The following is a 20,331-nucleotide window of genomic DNA, read 5'->3' on the forward strand; positions in this document are numbered from 1 at the left end:
GATAACAGGCGGGTTAAACATTACCTGATCCTCGTCAAAGGGGTCCGCGTCCATCGGCTGCAGTAGTTCCGTCAACGATTCGGCCGCTTCCAACTCACTCAAACTTGCCACGCTAATTATCCGCTTGTCCAGGTTATTCTCCTCCGCGGCAGGGGCCGCAGCATTCAGCATCCCCCCGCCGGGGGTGACAGACTGGAAGGCGGCCATGGTGTTGGGTCGGGTTTCGGCCAGGTCTATGGTGACACTGGGCGTTGCCGCTTCAAAATTTGCATCTTCCTAAAGTGGGGAACAATGTTGTCGTGAGGGTTAGTCATTGAAAATAACCGTGTGAAAATGAAGGCCTCCTTTCACTTTCAGCGAGCATGCGCAAAAAAACTCTCAAGCTGAAACCTATAATCCACTCGATTGACTAGTTGTGATGGCTGGCCAAGATTTAAGCCTACCAACATGACCAAAAAAAGTAAAGAATCATATCACTCTTAAGATACTTACTTGCACTATCCACTTGGCAACAGGTCTTGCGAAAACGACGGTGGTAATTTAATACAATAATACTAGGCTACCTTTTATAATGTAGGCCTAGCCCTAGCTCTACTGAGTGGAGCGTTGAATTACGGGTACCCCTCCATACAAACGCTCCACCGATTTGCCATACTTTGGTGACGGCGTCATAGTAGCATAGTGTACATACCCACGCGAGGACAAAAAGACCCCAAAAAACCGGTAGAGAGAATACAAATGAGAGAGACAGATTACCCTGGATTGATCTTTTGCTCGATGAAGAAAAACAAGTCACGCTTTATCAACGACTGTTTCGTGTAATGATATGTGCTCCTTGGGCAGTGTTGGGTGTGTTCAAAGCCCATACTGTCGTACGGCGCGGATCGGAGCACGTATCATTGAATGACACAAAACAGTCGTTAATAAAGTGCGACTTGTTTTTCTTCGATCGAGCAATGACGGTGACATCACGTCAGACGCCCTCATTCGGCAAGTCGGGGCAAGGACTGAGCCTCACAGCAAACACATTGAGCTGTAAGTTTTCAGACTATTTTGCTGTTTTTTTCCAAAATTTTCGCTGTTTGGGAACAATATAAGGGGTCTGATGGAATGTCATGAATGTGTAGATCAATCCAGGGTAACTGTCTCTCTCATTTGTATTCTCTTTACCGTTTTTTTGGGGGTCTTTTTGTCCTCGCGTGGGTATGTACACTATGCTACTGTGACGCCGTCACCTACTCCTAGAACTATGAGGCTCCACGTAGTGGAGCCTCATAGGTTCAGAAGCCCGCAAAATTGTTGTCAGCACAAAACACTAATTAAGTACAAAAACGTCCATCCCAAGCAGGCCGTTTTCCACAGAACCGCTGCACAGTTTGCCCCTAAACTCCATACAATACCTCATGACATACTCACGTTATGTGCACCCAACAAACATCGGTGGATTCTGTCTGTTTTTCGGCAAAAATGATGAAAAATATGCCCTTTCTGCACTGAGCCAACCTAACACTTGAAACGAGCACGCGTGCAGAATGATCGCAGTTATTTTCGGTTCGATCGCTCGGAGCGCGCCGCGGGGGGTACGTACTTGCACTTGTACGCATGTGCATACTATCGTTCCGCTCCTACACCATACCCCCCGCGGCGCGCTCCGAGCGATCGAACCGAAAATAACTGCGATCATTCTGCACGCGTGCTCGTTTCAAGTGTTAGGTTGGCTCAGTGCAGAAAGGGCATATTTTTCATCATTTTTGCCGAAAAACAGACAGAATCCACCGATGTTTGTTGGGTGCACATAACGTGAGTATGTCATGAGGTATTGTATGGAGTTTAGGGGCAAACTGTGCAGCGGTTCTGTGGAAAACGGCCTGCTTGGGATGGACGTTTTTGTACTTAATTAGTGTTTTGTGCTGACAACAATTTTGCGGGCTTCTGAACCTATGAGGCTCCACTACGTGGAGCCTCATAGTTCTAGGAGTAGCCGTCACCAAAGTTTGGCAAATCAGTGGAGCGTTTGTATGGAGGGGTACCTGTAATTCAACGCTCCACTCAGTAGAGCTAGCCTAGCCCTAGGCCTACATGTCAAAAGAGGGCGATCATTTAGGCCCCTACTCCTACTGAAAGAAAGCCGACTAATCTAGCCGGCTAACATGATATACACTCTCTTTATTTATTATACAGGATGACTTGTTCGTCATTTGAAAACGTTTGATAGTAATTTGCACCTTTTTAAAGTCAAAAGTGACACGTAAGTTGTGCCATCGAAATGTCAAAACAAACCAAGGTCCAAGCAAACTCTCAAAAATAAAGCGAGCACTCCGAGAAATCGGATTTATTTCACTTTCTTTTTGCTCAGACCTCTATATTTTCAGTCTGCAAATATTTCTAACACGCAAAATGCCATCAGACTGTTATTATCTACTTTTGTTCGGCTTGAAAGAGAAAAATCGTCGGAGTTTACTTGAGAACAAAATTATCCAAACCTACCTCGTTATCCGCCATGTTGTTTATCACCATGGCGATCTCGCACTGTAACGCGAGATTTGTCGAGACTTTTGACACTCGGGTACATCAAAAGGGGGCGCATTGACCTTTCGGTTACACCCAAAGAGGGCGCCATTCACCCACACCGTTAGGCACGCGAGTTTTGAGGCACGACGGCGAAGCGTGTTTTGTCTGCCGAAAGTTAATTTGCATATTGTCTTGACTTTTTAAACTTATTTTTAACCTAATTTCATTATTAACACTTGTTTGTTAAAACACTTGTTTGTTGAGATCAAGTGTTCAGGTAAACTCAGAACAGGGTCTATTTCATAACAAAATAACCTTGTAAGAAGCTCTGTACGACCCTGACGAAACTGATCTTGGCAAAAACATGTCACATGCCCGAATTTCTTGCTTGTTACTGGTTTTCTGCGCTGTTCATGTAACAGCAATACTTTCTGCATAACATCTGTAAAAATGGGTCATGTGCAATCTCGTGTTGCTATTTTACTCTCAACACTTCAACCGTCACCGCTGCAGAACCGTCGATCCATATCCAAGGTCTTTTTTGTCGGTTGATCAGTGGTGCGCAATCGATGGGCTTGTTCGTGAGCCTGGTCGCAGCGCACAGCCGACTTCTGTGCGTTTTCTACTTCCTGGGAAATTTGGAAATGAATAGAGGCATATAGCAGTCTGAATTGCGGTTTCGGAGAGGGAAGAGGGCGGGGAGAGGGTATTATTAAGGGGAGGGGCTGTGGATGACAGGGACTTGCAACACAAACCTCAAGTTCACACCGACGGGACAGGGTGGCCTAGCGGTACGTTCCTCGCCTTAGCTTCCTGGACCGGGCTGCATGAAGGCCTGCCTGGGCTAGCATGACGGACTGTGTTTCACTCCCTTCACGACTTCGTAGGTTTAGCTTATAATTGCACGTAACAAGGTTGTCTCCCCATACTCATCTCTAAAACTTAAATTTCTTCTTCATCCAAGTGCTCACTCAGACCATTAAATCTACCCCCCCCCCCCCCCCCCCCCCAGTGTCTTGAGTGTTCAGTAATATTTGGACAATAGCTAGCGGTAACAGTGCAAAGCATCTTTGGTGCAACTAGTGCAGATTTGGCGAATAATGAATACGCCCCCTTTTCCTGACCTTCACATTCTGACCAATCAGGGGGCGTAGTTTGCAGTGACTCGGTAGCTGACAACTATCGACCAATCAACAACCTTCGTGTCGTTTCTCAAGAACGGCTCTGATTGGAGGATGCCTCGCGCGCGGTGTTGTATAAAATTGTCATACACAAAATGCAAAGAACATGACAACATGCGAATCATACAAGAAAAAAATGAACATTGCTGTGTTTATTCTGTATAGTGTGCAAAAGAAATGTACAACTATAAAACATTATGAGATCGATCTTGTAAATGAGTCATAAACAGTTTTAATTGAACGGATTTTTTGTTTACATAATTACATGCACAATACCTGTAAAACATTTGAGCAAAACTAACAGGACGTTTTGGGAATGTTTGGAATACTAGAAACGTAAAGTTGATTTCACGAAAAACCTGACTTGAACAATAATATGCCCAGAAATCACGGAGAAATCTGCAAAAATTAATGCCTTAGATTGGTTTTAAATCTGGATAGGGAATCCAAAACGTTTGAAATCATTCAAACAACTACGAATGTTTGCTCTGGCTTCAGTTCATTCACAGAAGTGCTTGATATGATATAGGGATACACAAAAAAAGGAACAAGACCTGATTAGCCAGAGTAGGAGCCCAAATATTAGTCTGGTGCTGTTTCGTGAGATTGGAACTCTTATGCACCACCACGAGAGGGCGCTATTACGAGTGTTTTGGAATGAATTAAAATGTAACCAAGATTAAAAAAAGAACCGAAAATGGTACTGCATGCATAATCAAACCCATGTTGATCCTTAATACATGTAAAATGTACATTTTCTACAGTTATTGATATTTTAAACTCGAGGCCAAAATAACATCAATTTTTTCAAACGTCAGTCACTGTTTATGGCCATTTTCCAGTTGATATTCCCTATTCTGACGGTCAAGGCATCTGGTTGGAGAAATCATCAGGATTATTTCTAATTACAATGAATTTAATTCCCTTTTGGAGAAGTAAATTACTGTTGAATTAACTGATATTACTGTTAATGTAAGACAAACATAATAACACAAGTTGATCTTTCTGAGGTAAGGAGAATACAAAAAGGTTCTTGGCGAAATTTTCTGTTTTTACTGAGCTGCAGGTCTGACAAAGGCAACGAGATAGGGTGCGTCGTAGTTCAAGTTGAACCCTAGGTGTGACCCTGACACATTGCTGGCGACAGAGGGCGCTGCACTCTGCACACTGCTCGGGAGCTGCACTGTCCTGGGGTTCACCACCACACTCCGTGCTACCGCAGTCCGCCCCAGAGTGGTGCTGCTGCTGTTGCTGCACGTGACCGTGTTGGTGGGCAGAGTTCTCGCGATGGTCAACAGGGGCTCGGTGGAGCCCTGCCGCTCGAGGGCGCCCTCCGACAAGCAGTGGGCCAGCGGAGACGGCATGGCGTAATACTGATTGGTGTCCACCGTGAGGGGCGTCATGACCCCGAGGGGGAGGTGTGACAAGCCCCCCTGGGTGGGGAGAGTCTTTGGGTGTAGGGCATCCAGGGTGGAGGTCCCGTGCCGAGCCAACATGGCCGACCCTGGCGGGTACGCGGCACAGGCATTAGTGTGGGCAAGTTGTGGAGAGGTCTGGGTGGACGAACCCATGACACCACTTCTATGCGCATGCGTGGCAAACTGTCCAAGTCCCACCCGGTGGTGGCGCTGTTGCAGGTCGTAATACTGGTCGAGGGTCAACCTGGCCTGACCCGTGCTCCGCAACTGGTTGTTCAAATCCAGTTTGCTCTGGGATTGGATCAAGTGCGCCCTCAGGCGGATGATGATGTCGTGGTTAGGCGGGAACCCTTCCACCTGCACCAGATAGCGGATGGTTTCCTCCAAGCAGTCTTGGTACCCGTCCATCATGGCGTCGACCGGGGCAGGGGCGGGGTTGAAGAGGCTTGGGAGGGGGCCCTCTCCCAACGACTGGGTCGATTTGGCCGATTCTGGAAAAAAGGAAGAGAGCAAAATAACAGTGATTTAAAAAATAATCTTTTCATAATGTTCACAAGTTCACTTTGGCCTTCGAATCAACAACAGCCTTTTCTTCCATTAAAATACGATTGATTACAGAGACACGCCCCTAATTATTGTCAACTTTGCTCAACGTACAGCGCATGAGCAAAAAATTGTACCAATAAGATCCGTCTCTCGGGTCTTACATCTGGGTATTTACAGACCTTTCGATCAATCAGAGCACGGTCTTTTTCACGATTCCATCAAGGAATGAGGGGCATGTGAAACGTAAACGGCGCGAAAAAAATCAGCAGACGTTTCGGACGGAATGCTTGAATCATCTTCAGGATACATCCACTATGATTTCATTTTCCACAAAAAAAAACTGTCAACTGCATGCATCATACACCTTCAAAGTTGCTGACCTCTTTTACGCTTTACCGCAAATAGTTTTGGAAAAGCCACTGTTTTCGTTCAGATTTTTTTCTTGTCCTGTTTTCTTTTTCATTTTCTTTTCTACTTGGTCTTGTATCCCAAATACCGCAGACTTTGTGCACTTTCCTTTTCAACTTTCGACTGGTTTTTCAGCTACTACCCTTTCGTTTCCTCCCACGCCAAACGCTACAACAATCAGAGCATTTCGATTAGCTCCGACATTTCGAAGGGAGGAAAAAGTTGGTTGCGTCACAACATGACTAACATTTTCAACATCGATCCACGGGATTATACCAATCATTGACGTAAAGTACATTCATGAGGTGTTATTTGTGAGCGGCTTAGATACCAGTTCCAAAAAGACTGGTATTCCCCGAGGCGAAATTTGGACTTCGACAAAAGGGGAGTTGCGGACGATCCTTCAAGGCCGAAGGGTCGCTATGGATCGGTTTGTTTCTGTTTCGAGAGGGAAACTTCGCGAATGTTTGAGATCGCTTCCCGCAGCTGGAAATTAAAGGCATATGTTGATTGCTTTTCATGCATTTTGTATGTTTCCAATAACAACACCACTCAAAATACAACGACGAATGTTCAAAACCTAACCTGTTGAACTTTCAGCTCAGTGGACATTACACTTTTTGAGAAAACAGTGAAAACCATGCACAACCTTTAGATCACGAAATACGATTTCGTCCATAGCTCTCTCTATTCCCCAAAATCAGTCAATTGACTGATCGTTGGAAATCCCCTACGTTTCTTGATTTCTTCTTAATGACATGCAAGACAGACGGAATAATTTCGCATTGTGTTTAGTACCAGTACGATCTTTAATCCAAGTAAGCTTTTTTGATTATAATTCGGTACATTACTTTGGGGACAAATACAAAATAATGATCATAATGCATATGAGACATTTGACTTGTGATATGGCAAACGACATGCATAATATACAAAAGTGCGGTGTGCATTTAATTAACAATGTGTCAAAATTATAACTGGACGAGTGATTTAGTGTAGACACCGCATCGTGTAAATCTAACCCCGACATTATTTTTAGTCTCATTAGTATAACGAGGTCTTCAGTGTTTCTACTTTGTATTTGTATTTTGGTATAACTGCAATGTATCAATTCATGCGATATCAATTGTAAGGTAAATTCAATGAATCAAAATGATTTCATCCAGATTAATAATCCGTCCTGTTTCTCAAAATTGGAAGAGACGGAATCCCTTTTTCAACCTCTGTTGACAAAAGGGTTGTAATAAATGATCGGAATTTAATTTGGTGAACTGCCGAATCCGGAGCCCTGGGGGATCGAAACATTTAAATGAGGCACATGTGGCATGCATGTAGATGGTTTGAAGAAGTTCGCTCAAGGAAACAAAATGTACGATTTAAAAAGTTGAATCCAATGTCCTTTAAGGCGATACTGCAACTTCAGTTGCCCCTTCCTAAAAAGAAATGGCCACGCCCCTTTAATGGGATCCCCTGTTGCGTGTCACTGTTGCGCAATTGCATAATAACACGTTCAACATTTGTGCAAGAATTTCAGCAATTAACGTTTTTTTTTCCAATAATGAAATGACATTGAGATAGGTCGTTCAACCTGGGGGAAAAAACTACGACCCCTCACCGGGATCAGTCACCGAGCCAGGCCGTGCGAGGGGCCTTTCTGCCCCGTCGGTCCCTCGCAACTCACCCCCTACGGGCGTGCCCCGAAAACACCTTGCGTTAAACCCCATCCGAGTTTAAAATAAAACAGTGAAAAAATTCGATTGGGGAGTTCAAAATACAACAGCGCCGATCGATCGTGGGCCGACTGGTGTAAGGTGCGCGTGGCCCAACTTTATTTCTTCCTTTTTTTTTTAAATACCGAACTGCGGGGCTTAAAGTCTTAAGTTTTTAAGCCCAGGAGCTATAAGGGTCTTAAGAAGTGCAGAGGACTTTTTAGGGGGTGGCTTTTATGCATTCAATCAATGCCCAGTGCAAACACTCGGCTGGTCATTATAGGTGCTTTTATTGATCCGCGGCGGCGCAAAAGACCTCTCGCGGGGGAGTATATTTTTTTCTGATTTTTTTTTTTTTCATTTCCAAAGTTGCACCTTAGCTTCCAATTTCAGAAGAAGAACTAGAAAGGGTTTTATTTAACAGTGAATACCCTAGAATATACAAGCTGCCTTCCCCCCCCCCCCCTTTTTATTTGAAGTAGAATTATTTGGAAGTAAAAGGAGCGTTTGCCAGAAGGGTGAATGCGAAACGCGCCCGGTGCAACAACGGACAATGGGAATTCCAGCGAGAGAAAGGGGAAGAACCCCCCGGGAAAAAGCTGCTTTGAACGGCAGAGCTGAAAGCCCAGCGACCCGGTATATATACACGTCTGTCTCGGGATCCCCGTGGGGCCCTAGTCATCAAAATCGAGGGCTCTAAATTGCCAACTTCGGCACACCTTTTTTTCTTCTCTCCTTTCTTCTACTATCGTGCGGTGATATAATAATACACACAATCAGCGAAACTAAAGGCATTTCAGGGCCGGAGCAGGAAATTGTAAAATGAGCTTCCAGTGAAAAAAAAAAAAACTAAAAAGGGGAAAACTATTAACTCTCCCGCTCGCCTGAATTCGGAGTCACGAATCCTATTGAATTTTCCAATAGTCGGTCCGTCCAGGCCGAGTTTTATAAATTATAAGGTGCAGGACAAAACAACAAAAAACCAAAACGGAGCAAAATTCCAGCCCGCGTCTGAATAGATTGCTGTCCTTTGAACGAAATTATCGAGTTACATTAGAAAGCCCACATGTCGACTTCATGTTGTAAATATATAAATGGGGTTTTAATGTCTTCATTTGTGGGCGTGACTTATTGAAATATTGTACAATGCACTTTCGTTTCCTCTCGTGTCGATTTTGATTGGGTCATGCCTTGTTACCAAGGGGCGGAGCAAGACCGAGCATGCGCATTCTGAGCAAGTTGAACTCTGTTGTACCGGATTGGCCAACACTGATCAACATGTGTGAAATAATCACTAAGTTTTAAATGTTCGCACTTAATTGTCAAATTGGCAAATTGGTGACCATTGGTAGAATTACAAATGATTTTTAATTTGCCTATGAACTGTGAACATTCGGCCAATAGTGCTTTTTCAAATGTTTAAATTCTTGGATAATATGTTCTTATAATTTTCCAAATTGATTGACGAAACTTTATTTTTACAGGTTTGCAACCCAAAACAGCTCTGGAAACTTCACAAATTAAATATTAAAGGAGCCTATTTGTGGATGTAACAGCTGCAAAATATCTGCGGATATGCCGTTAATCCAGCCTTGAGAATCAATTTGTTAATAGCTAGTGAGATAAAAAAAAAAAAAACTGGAGAAATGAAAGCAGCGGGTCTGTGGCGACTGACTGCGCCGTCCATCGCGAGCATTTCGCGGCGTGACATCGCCTTATCCGCCCTGGGTTACCCCGGCAAGGCCATCATCATTGTGGCCTTTTGTAGTCGAGCAATTTTGGGGATGGAAAAAGAAAGAAAGGAAATCCTTTGTGATCATCATCTTCCTATAAAAAATTGACAATGTAGCGCATGTACAATGTGACATCTCTGTTCCGTGTGCACGTGCATGCTGCGCGGCCCGTCTTCTGTTGCACACATATTTATTGCATATATCAACCCAAAATTGCAAAACATAAACCAATACTTTTTTATCCCTAAACCCCAACATGTCATTGTTTCCTTCAAATGTTGTAGCTCTCGTGCAAAGATGCCTCTATAGGTCTTCTCAAGAAAACGATATTATCTTCGAAAAAATTGTGGTAAATGTTGTCAAAATCATCGAGCACCCTTCATAACTTCCAAAGGCTTTTAACGGAGAGCATAAAAGAGCATAAAAATCGGCCCAACTGTTTCTTTTAAATTAATGGTGCGCACCTTTGAGACAATGCAACCAGTGTCAACAACACCATCTTCAACCTTTTTGAACAATGCAAAAGATTTCGATATACATTCAGTCAACAATTATACGCACAGCAATGAGCTACAAAGTTAAAATAAGGGGGTTTCTTTCTGCATATTATGATGCACGAAAGCACAACTATTTTATTTCATCAAAATAAGTGAACTCGCGGACTTTTCAAGTTTAAAAATGTATTGTAGCGACACTGAAGATCTTCCGATACGGCAAAGTTCAAACAATGTGGCGTTTATTTACTTTTATGTAAGGATAAGGGAAACATATACAATGTATAACTTATTTGGGATGAGTAAAACACAGTTCACAAGAGGGCGTTGTTTCAAAACAACAGCGCCCATTACAGCAAGTTTGTCCCTTTAAAGCTTGATTGCATCTCGACCACAGCTTGAGTACGTGTCGAGATTTCAGGATCTCTCCGCGTGACCTCCGCAAAAATGTCACTCCATAATGCAGCCCCAAATCCGATTATCATAATCCCCCCATCAATCCATACTTCACATTTTCACTTTTTCTCCCCACTTTTCTCTTCTCTTTTCATTCCCCTTTTCTCAATTCAATCTTCCACATTCAGTTTTTTTTGTGTTGCTTGATTTGAAATCACAGTTTTGGACTGATGTCCTTCGAATTTTTTTTTATCTACAAAATCTTTTTTTTCGAGTCTTTTCAGGTCTTGTGTTTGTCGGATTATTGCCACGAGTACTCTGAACTCTGAACGGTCGGTGAAGAATATTTGGAGGGCATTTTTGAAAAGCTGTCATTGAGGGTGCATAGCAACGGCCCGGGGCGGGCTTCAAATTCAGTATATATAACCCAAGAGTACACAAAACACGAAGTGGTAGTTGCAGAAAATGGTTGTTGATTTTTTCTGACACCACAACATCCCCCACCGACGCTACCTGAGCGACTAGTGCTTTGTAAAAACTTATCTTGGCCAAATATTTCATGACCCTTGGCACTTCCTCGGGCCGTCAAAGTACTTTTTTTTGTTTTCATTCTTCTTGGGGACTTGTCCTTCTATGGTTTGAAGTAGTTTCTTTTATTTGCCGATGCTGGCTCTCCAAATGCACTTTGGAGATTTGGTTCTCGAGTGCGCAGACCTGCGCCGTAATTATGAAATGATAGCTCTGCTGGTAGGGGTCAGGCGGGGCGATTTCGAGTGTAAATTGAGGGGACGGGTTTGTATCAGGGCACTTTGGGTGCAAATTTCATTTGAGCATATTGAAGCTGTTGGTTAGTGATTGTGGAGGTGAAGTTGTAAAGTCAGTCACAAGCCAATATGGCCCATCATGCCAGCGTTTATTTCCTTGGCATAAAATGACTGAGGATATTTCTATTCCCCCTGGATGGGATGCCAGTCCATCACAGGTTACTTCCCAGCTAAATGCCGGTACCCATTTATACTCCTGGGTGGAGAGAGGCAAGTGGGGATGAAGTGGCTTGCCCAAGGACACAACATATGACAAGCAGCTGGATTCGAACCCCTGACCCTCTGATCACGAGTCACAAACCCTAGCCACTAGACCACACTCTCTCACTTGTGTCGGGTGGGGGGGGGGGGGAATGCGCGCTCTGTCCCCTTTAAATATCGCAAGAATAGTCGAGACATTTCGTCTTGTACAAGTTATATTTTGCGACGGGTAAATTTACGAATTTGGTTGATACGTGAGATAGTTTTCCACGTTTGTCCACTGATGACTAATTTTCCTGGGACCCATACAGCCAAGCTTGTTATAAATGGGTGTTTCTTAAGAAATTGGTGGGATGTATACTCGCCTCGTGTTTAGTCCTAAACTCACTGGAAAATGTTTGTTAGAAACTTTCCCGAATCCTACAAAATCAATCAATTTACTGCGTAGGAACCAAATAATATCTTTGTAACATTAACTCTGAAGGGGCACCGAGACCCAATGTACAGTAATAGTGGAAGGGATTTACTTCGTCAATCCTACAAAATCTTCCAAAACGTTCAGATGTGGGGGCTTTATCTCTAACATGGGCTGTGAGCTTTACACCGCTCGAAAAATCCCAATTAAGGTGTCTTAAAAGGAGTCCCTGGCAGAATAACTTCCTGGTCAAGGGTTAAGGATTCAAACGATTGATCCACCAGACACCAATTGATGTCAGATGCCCAATTGAAAACACACACATAACCCACACAAGATGATTATTCTATATAGGGCAAGGTTCTTCGAAGTTGGTCGGTAGTTTCTTACATCGATTGCAGAAATTAATGACAAGATTTGACATTGTGGAAACCTTAAACCCTTAATACAGATGAGGATAATTCTCTCGGATGCCATTAACAATGCCAAATACCTCGTGTTGGTACTCCGACGGGATATTAATTGGCCGGATAATCATCAGATTATGACCGGGGAAAACGCGACTTTTCCACCCATCGATCTTTCGGGCCTGTGTCGGTAGTCTGTCAATCTATAGATTAGTCCGTTGTAATGCCCACTAAATGAGCAATGCCTTCTTTCTTGTGGACCTTCTTTTGAAAAAACTTGCTAATGATCATTTACCTGGGTTGTTCTGCTAATGGAGAATCTGTCTTTCTTCAAAACTCGCTAATTTGTGGGCATTTTGTCACTGTTACAAATTTCCTCAGTCCTCGTCTATTAGTACATTTATGGTCGGATCAAAGTGATTATAACGCTGACCAAATCACGATTGCGTGCCCTTTAGTTAACCTTTTAAGAGAGTTTTGTGTTCCTTGCACACGGGATTTGTGAAAAAAAAGACGAAAGTTCCCGGCTCGGAACAAGACTGTGAGCTTGAATTTCTGGGAGATTTCGGGAAATTGATTCACAAAGTTGCAGCGGAGGAAGGACCATTTTTTTTTCAAAATGGCGACGACCTTTGCATGCAGGCCTATAGGATGATAACATAGGGAAATGTCATGAGAAATCACCATACTGCCAAAAAGATCAACAGAAAACGAAAGATGGTATATGCACTTTCCTTTTGATTTATGTTTTGAACACCTTGAAGAGTCGTGATAATTTTATCTTGATTTTTTGATGAAGAGAGAGAGTATTTATCATTGTCGGTGTCCATGGCGTCATCCTGTGCCCAGGGCTAAGTAAGAAGATTGATCGCTATGGCGTAATTTGCATTGTGTGCACAATGCACATTGGGAAAGAGGTGGATATTTTAGCTGAACGGCAGCGCGAAATCGATTCAAAGTTATCCAAATTTTCCTCTTCTTTTTTAAATATTATCCTGCGGCCTCGAAATGGTGAGCCGTACATCAATTCAATTCGTTACGGGCCGCTTGAGTTGGCAATGATACGATTGTCAGGCAACGACTGGCTGTTTCAAGCGACTGTATCATTACACTGCTAGTCTGCCGAGAGCGAGTACATTTGCATGCTGTAGGCCATATCTACGGCAATCAAACAATCGATGGACACGAGGGAGCAGCCAAGGTATGAGACGGAATGCCAAGTCCGCTGTCGAGGCTAGATTTCATCAGTAAGGGTCGAGCAGATGCGTCCCACGACTTTAATGATGCAGAAGTCGAGCGGACGACCGCCATTTTGAATATTTCTGGCAGCTGCAAGATAGAGATGGGTTTCCTTAAACGCGGTTAAGTACGGTACGCGCTTGGCACTCGGGTATTGATGCTCGAATCCCCACAAGGGAATTTAAATACACATGGGATCATTTGCATTCCCCCCCCCCGAAAGTAACCTCCCATATTATTTTCAAAACGCTTACATGACAATGTAAGTTATATATTAAATACCCCATGAAAATATTCCGTCTGGTTTGCTGTCATTTAGGCTAAAAGAAATCAAGTGATTTCCAACGATTCGTAAACTGACAGATTTTTGTTTTGGAAATAAAGAGTGCTATTGACGAAATTGTGTTTCGTGCTCAAAAGCTTACTGTTGTCGCGAAAAGTGTAATATCCACTGAGCTGAAACTTCAACAGGTTAGGTTTTGAACATTCTTTTTTTTTTTATTTTGAGTGGTGCTATTATAGGAAACGAACAAAATGCATGAAAAGCAAATGATTCTGCCTTTAATTTCCCAGCTACTGAAATGAAAATCATAAATTTCATCCAAGAAAGGGTTATCCCTGATCCGTGAAGTCGTCATACACCCGTTCCCTGGCAGCCATCTTGGAGGCAAACTGGTTTTTATACTTGAACTATTTTTTTAAAAACTGAATTATGACAAAGACCCATTGTCAGAATGCTGCTATATATAGTGTCTACCCAAAAACATAGTGTATACACATGCGCATAAAAGTAAGCTTAATTGGTAAACTTGGCCACCAACGAAGGAAATCCTTTGATCTAATCCCTCGTAATCCTTTAATCTCTTGGTCAAGCGTCCTAACAACGACGAGACATCTTGTCACACAAAAAAGGAAGTACATCCGCAAGTAAGGAGGACAAATTGTACATTGTACTCCACAGTGCACTTGCGGTATTGAAGATCTACGCAGAGACACCATTTATGGTGCAAGAAAAGACGCAGCTCTATCTTCGAACAGTCAGTCTTAAGACACAATATAAAGTGACCTCCTACAAAAGGATGGCACTCTACAGAAGCCGCATTAATCAAAGATTAGGAAGAGGTCCTTGTACATGTATAGCAAGGGATTATTGAGTGACCTACTGATTATCTGATCGTCAGGGACACGTGGGCAGCAGCAGAGATGAGTTTTTGAAAAAGAGTTATAGGACAAGTTGAGTGGCCAAAATGAAGATGATTGTAATTTTTGTAATGGCTTTAACCTTGACCATAGACTGCCTTGGCACTTACAATTTTCTCCATATACAAAAGGTTGTAATCGTTAACAGTAGCGGTTATACACAATTTACAAGGCCGAGTACAATGCACTTGACCACACTAATTAGGAATCTTGTGATTGAGTTGGCAGGCTAGGCAGTGTGTATTTATTTGCTGCGTCCTTTCCTTGATTATATCTGTCTAACCATGGAGGTAAATTGCCTTGGTTTAAGTGATCTTTGTCCACAACTTGCTGAAAAATGAGGATTCTCTTGCGCCAAGGAAACGGAAATTCTAATCGGTTGTATCTGGATGGAAGGGGAACCTTGGAACGATGTCTTTTGAGAATGGGACAAACAAATTCATTGAACTGATGAACGTTTTCAGATTTTTGGAGTCGGAGGTTACATATGTATACGCCACTACAAAATGAAGCTCACTTACATGACAACTATATATAAAGAATTTTTTTCAGACTTGATTAGTGAACAGTCAAAGTCAGGAGCGGATCCAGGAACTCTTGCAAAGGGGGGGGGGGGGGGTTCAGGCCCGTTGGATTTGTTTACGTCCGATTGTTGCGGACAGGGGGACATGATAGGTAATTATTATAACTATAATTGTTATAATTGATTTTTTTTTTGGGGGGGGGGGTCAGAGCCCCAACCCCCATCCAACTCCCACCCCCTCTGTGGATCCGCGCCTGAAAGTGGAGCAAAAATAGTGATGAACGGTAAGGAAAGTTTGAGGTTTTTTCTACCTTTTAATAATGTCAGTGATTTCAAAAGGGTTTTTAATGAGTGTGCCACCGGAGAATTTGAAACGCATTATCTAATCATGGCTGCATTACTTCGTAAGATCGATTTTGGATTTTTTCTTTTAATTCCGGGGGCGTTTGCTTCATCAGAACTCACGCGTCCGTACAATGATTTCCTGAAGGTCAAATCTCCGGAGTTTAAAATTCTCAAACCCACGCAACGCGATACCCATCACTTGATATCAAAATAAAGATCAGGTGTTCATGCCAGACTTGACGATCTTTGCTTTTTCACCTCCAGACAAAATGGCGGACAGATAATCAATGACAATATGACGGCACGAGAATGGAATACCGGGAAAAGTGAAAAGTCAATACGGGGACGCCCACGGGAATTGACGGCGTGCTTTGACCGGGTGAGCCCCGCTGGCTCACGTGGGGATGACGAGTTGTTTGCACCGACACTTACAAAGTTGTTCCCTATTTGTACAAAATGTCGAAATTCACGGCATGCACGACACGATGCGTCACGCTCGTGTGGGACGATTTAGGAGTGCTCTTTCGTTTTTCACGAATCGACCTTCAATTTTTTTTTTCAAAATTAGAGGATTCCATTTTCGAGGCACTGGCCCGTTATTTTCATCGATTACAGTCTCAAATGTAAAAATGCCAAGGTTGCATTTCAAGACTTTCGGATGCATTGAAAAAAAAATGTTTATATCTCCGTGAAGTGTCTCCAGGCGATTTGATGCCGTTCATGCAATACAAAATTAAGACGATAGAATCAAATGGGAAGGAGTGCGCACAGTCATTGGGAAAGTCTTAAAGACATATAGGATCATTTGCTTTTCATGCATTCTATTCGTTTCCAATAATAACACCACTCGAAATCCAATGTCCAAAACCTAACCTGTTGAAGTTTCAGCTCAGACTGGGATACAAATGCTAAGCTTGCAGACTTGAACACGTTGCCAACTAAGGCAAATCTTGGTAAAGCTCGTTGCAAAGGGCCATCTCAAAATGCTCATCATGTTATTTTGGCCTCATGGTATACCGGACACTTAATCGCACACCAGCAGTTATTTCCCCCAACTCCTATTCAGTGGAGGATCGATAACCGGCTATATACAGCGGTAACTCCCATTCGATTGATGAGCAGAGGAGGAAAGCGATCGAACGCTGTCTCAGCTCCACGCGATGTGAACGGCTTCGAAACAGAAACGACCGTTTTCCAAAACCCAGCTTCGGGTTCATCTCGGCTTTACCAGAATTTATACGAAGCCTCGAATGATGTGCAAAACCGATAGGCATCCTCCAAAGTTTGGTCTCAGGTATTTTGGGCTTGATGTTCCTGAAAGCAGGACATGGCCTTATACTGAGACACGATCCCACACTGATGAGAGCCTAAAATTGACTCCCTGAAGTCGATACTGTAAACGAGGCCGTGTTTTAAAACCCTTCACTAAGCAACTTCTTGTCCCACCAATACTTTCCTGCTAGCAGCGTCAATGTATATATCGGAACACCACGAAGAACCCGGCCTCTGGTGCCCAATTCAAGGGGATTTATTTTTTAGGTATAGAGAAAAAGGTGCCTGGCTTTTTTATATATAGGCTATAATATATAGGACTAAATTCAGAATATGAGCTAATCAAACTTTGGCATATCTCTCTTCTGGACAGACTGTTTCGTACCATAAGGCACTCATCTGCCGATGAGTGAATTTATTACATGATTATAGCTCTACAGAGATGTATCGAGCACTGTGAATTGTGATAGAAGACGATTTCATTGGCTATAAAAAATATAGGATGTATATAGGCTATATAGGTTTTCCCGGCTATTTTAAAATGTTTGTCATTCGCATTCACCGTTTATAATACTCAAATTCGTCCATCACCATCCATTTAGTGCACTTCCAATGTTTAATATCGTCTTTTGTCAGACAATTTGAAATTCAGTTCAAGCAGTATTTGATTTCGTCTCGTACGCCAAACAATGTCATTCAAAAATCAAATTCGTCTGATTGATTTTATATAAGACGAATTCGATCTCTGAATGCTGCCATTCGGCAACAACTTGGACGAATTTGATCTGTAATAACGAATATTCTCGACCCGGTGACTAAAGCGGGTGACCAAACTTTAAAATTGAATGGTAAATGACCAAATTGTTTTTGTAAAAAGCGTGTGAATTTTTTCGTGGATTAAATTGGCATGTAGAGTTGGTGAATTTGAATGACAAATGTTTTAAAATAGCCGGGAAAACCTGTAATAACAGCCCCGATAATATCGTGTAGTCTATCTGTACTTTAGCGAACCAGGATGTAGGCCTAATAATATCTAGGTTCGATTTCGTGCCACAAAACGACCGATAAAGAAAAATTGAGTTTTAGAATGGATGACTCGAGGGTTTGAAGTGCAAAGTGCGCTTCAAAGTGCATTTGTTTGCACCAAAGGAGACAAACACCAAAAAGCAACCCCAACAGAAGCTAATCTCACTTTTCAATTCAGTCGCATTCTATTTTTCTCTCTAAATTTCCCCTCAAGCCTCCCAGTCCACTCATATATTACCACGCCGCTTTTCACAAATCGGCACAAGCTGACAGTTAGTGATTTCGGGGGCAGTTTTTGCACCGTCGGGGGGCTGTACCCTACCGGCAGGGGGCGTGTCTGTTTTGTTTAAGAAAAAAAGAGAAAAACTCACATGCCTAGAAATCATAAAAAATTAACGCGTGGCGGTGAGGTCAAGGATGTTGATTTGGGAATTCGGTGGTTGGTTGCGAGCCGACGAGATCAGGCAATTCTGTTCGGTTGTGTAGCGAGTTTTCTTTCAAGAAAATTGGGAGATATATCAAAAAAGCCGCTGCCGCGGTGCCGGGCCACAATAAACAAACCCCTCGCCCCTCGCTTCCTGGCAAACACCTGTTCCGCGAATAAATAAAAATTCCTTGAGGTAATGCTTAGACAATTTTGGAAACTATATTTAGTTCGGGATCAAGGAAACATCCACTTTATTTGTTCGTCTTTTTTGCTGTCTGGTCGTTTTGTTATCAGGGTGCATATTTTCCAGATAAACAATAAATTTTGACTGAAAACTTTATTTCACTCAGTTGTTATACATTTTTCTTTGTCATTTTACTGTAACAAAAAGTTGGTTACCACACTGTTGGGCAACTATGTCACGAAGCTAACTCCTCAATTGGTAACTTTTTTCGCAACAGCTCTCATTGGTTTTGTACACGTTTTCCAACCGAGGAGTCCTCGATTCGGTTTCTGTCCTCGATTCATCGATGATGTTGCACGTGTGTGTCCTCGATTTACACCATAAACACGCACGCACACACGTTTGTTTTGCATACGCTATGTGGATATTCCTTTGTTTTCGTGTAGTTGAGAAAACTCGGTACAAAAAATAACTTTACTTAAAGGGAATATACAACATTTGCAAACATTGAAAAATAAAACTACCAAGTTTTTGCGAAATACCTTAATAGGATGTTGGTAAATGACAGTCTAAGCATCCTGTAAAATCATGGCACCTGGTATACTGTCATTTTCAAGAAAAGTGGTATTTTTGTATCAATTTCCAACGCTGATCGGCCGATCAGCGTTGGAAACAAGTGGCTTTTTTTCAAATACTGGCCCCAATTGACCATTGCACTTGTTTGCAATCGATTACAAACCTATGAACGGGTACGAGCCAGCTAGACTGGTTCCCTGACCTTATAATTCCCCATTGTATGTAAACTGCTCTGTTTCTTCTTATATGGAGTCAGGGAACCAGACTACAGGAAAATGATCGTTTTTCTTGGTTTTTATAGCATTTTCGAACCCAAAACCTCCAAAAAGTCAATGTAACTATATTTGCTTTATATTTCCTACCCCCCAATTCCATCCATTTCTGAAAATTACAGCAAAAGCAAATGATGTATATTCCCTTTAAACTGTAAAAACTCTTTGAACCCAAATTTTTTTGGATTTCCTTGAATGTTTCTCTTCATTCTGCGACAGATAACCCTAACCCGAAAATGCCTCTAAACCTGTTTTCCAGAGAGTACGAAACGTTATGTGGACACGGCTTAGTCCATAACGTCAACACAACCTGCATTATGTGGACATCTTTTGTTCACACGTCCACATAGTGACTATAAGACAAACTCACACGTTTGTTTATGGTGTAAATCGAGGATTTTCTTTTGTTCCTCTTCCCTTTTCCTTTGTTTGTACTTTTTCGCAACAGCTCTCATTGGTTTTGTACACGTGTTCCAACCGAGGAGTCCTCGATTCGGTTTCTGTCCTCGATTCATCGATGGTGTTGCACGGGTGTGTCCTCGATTTACACCATATCGAAATTTCTCACTTCTTCACGATGTATAATAAGGGGCTGTATGCAGCTCTGTTTCCATAAATTCACGCTGTGAGAAACGAGGTTTAACAGACGTGTTGAAAGGGAAACCGAAATGATGGCTTAGCGCCGTCGCTTTGTGTCGCCCGGCTGAAAATTGATGAGAGCCAGTGCCTCGATGCCGATGAATGTGCATGACAGAATGTGTACCTAGCTATCAACTTGTGAAGCTCGTTTCTCCTTCCCCTGTTTCTCCTTGGAGTTTTTTAGGTCAGCGGGGTCACCTCGCGAGGAATTCTTCAGACATCCGATCGGTTGTTTCCGACACGGCGCGATGTGACAAACTCGATTCGCCGTGTGCGCGCTGCGCGCTGTCGATGTCATGTCAGGCCAAAAAAATGATGCTGCGCGTGTGACCCTGCGTGGAATTAGGTACTACAGGACTACTCTATCGAGAGTGACACAAACACG

General features: G+C 42.7%; 2 protein-coding genes across 10 annotated transcripts in view; both read right to left on the reverse strand.

Annotated features, from left to right (window-relative positions):
* Positions 1-2,561, reverse strand: part of LOC119730153 (adenylate kinase 9-like) — a 44,318-nt gene extending 41,757 nt beyond the window's left edge. For all 9 annotated transcript variants that reach the window (XM_038202927.1, XM_038202928.1, XM_038202933.1 and 6 more), the window contains exons 1-2: positions 2,488-2,561; positions 25-276 (exon numbers count right to left, since the gene is read on the reverse strand). In XM_038202927.1, coding sequence (XP_038058855.1) covers positions 25-276; positions 2,488-2,517 — 282 coding nt within the window. In that variant the 5' untranslated portion in view covers positions 2,518-2,561. The remainder of the gene's footprint in view (positions 1-24; positions 277-2,487) is intronic.
* Positions 2,562-3,816: 1,255 nt separating this feature from the next.
* The window catches only part of LOC119730474 (hairy/enhancer-of-split related with YRPW motif-like protein), a 37,471-nt gene continuing 20,956 nt past the window's right edge, over positions 3,817-20,331 (reverse strand). Inside the window, exon 5 of the mRNA XM_038203400.1 lies at positions 3,817-5,601. Coding sequence (XP_038059328.1) covers positions 4,745-5,601 — 857 coding nt within the window. The 3' untranslated portion in view covers positions 3,817-4,744. The remainder of the gene's footprint in view (positions 5,602-20,331) is intronic.

The sequence above is a fragment of the Patiria miniata genome, unplaced genomic scaffold (assembly GCF_015706575.1).
Source record: "Patiria miniata isolate m_02_andy unplaced genomic scaffold, ASM1570657v1 HiC_scaffold_22, whole genome shotgun sequence".
Classification (NCBI taxonomy): Eukaryota; Metazoa; Echinodermata; class Asteroidea; order Valvatida; family Asterinidae; genus Patiria; species Patiria miniata.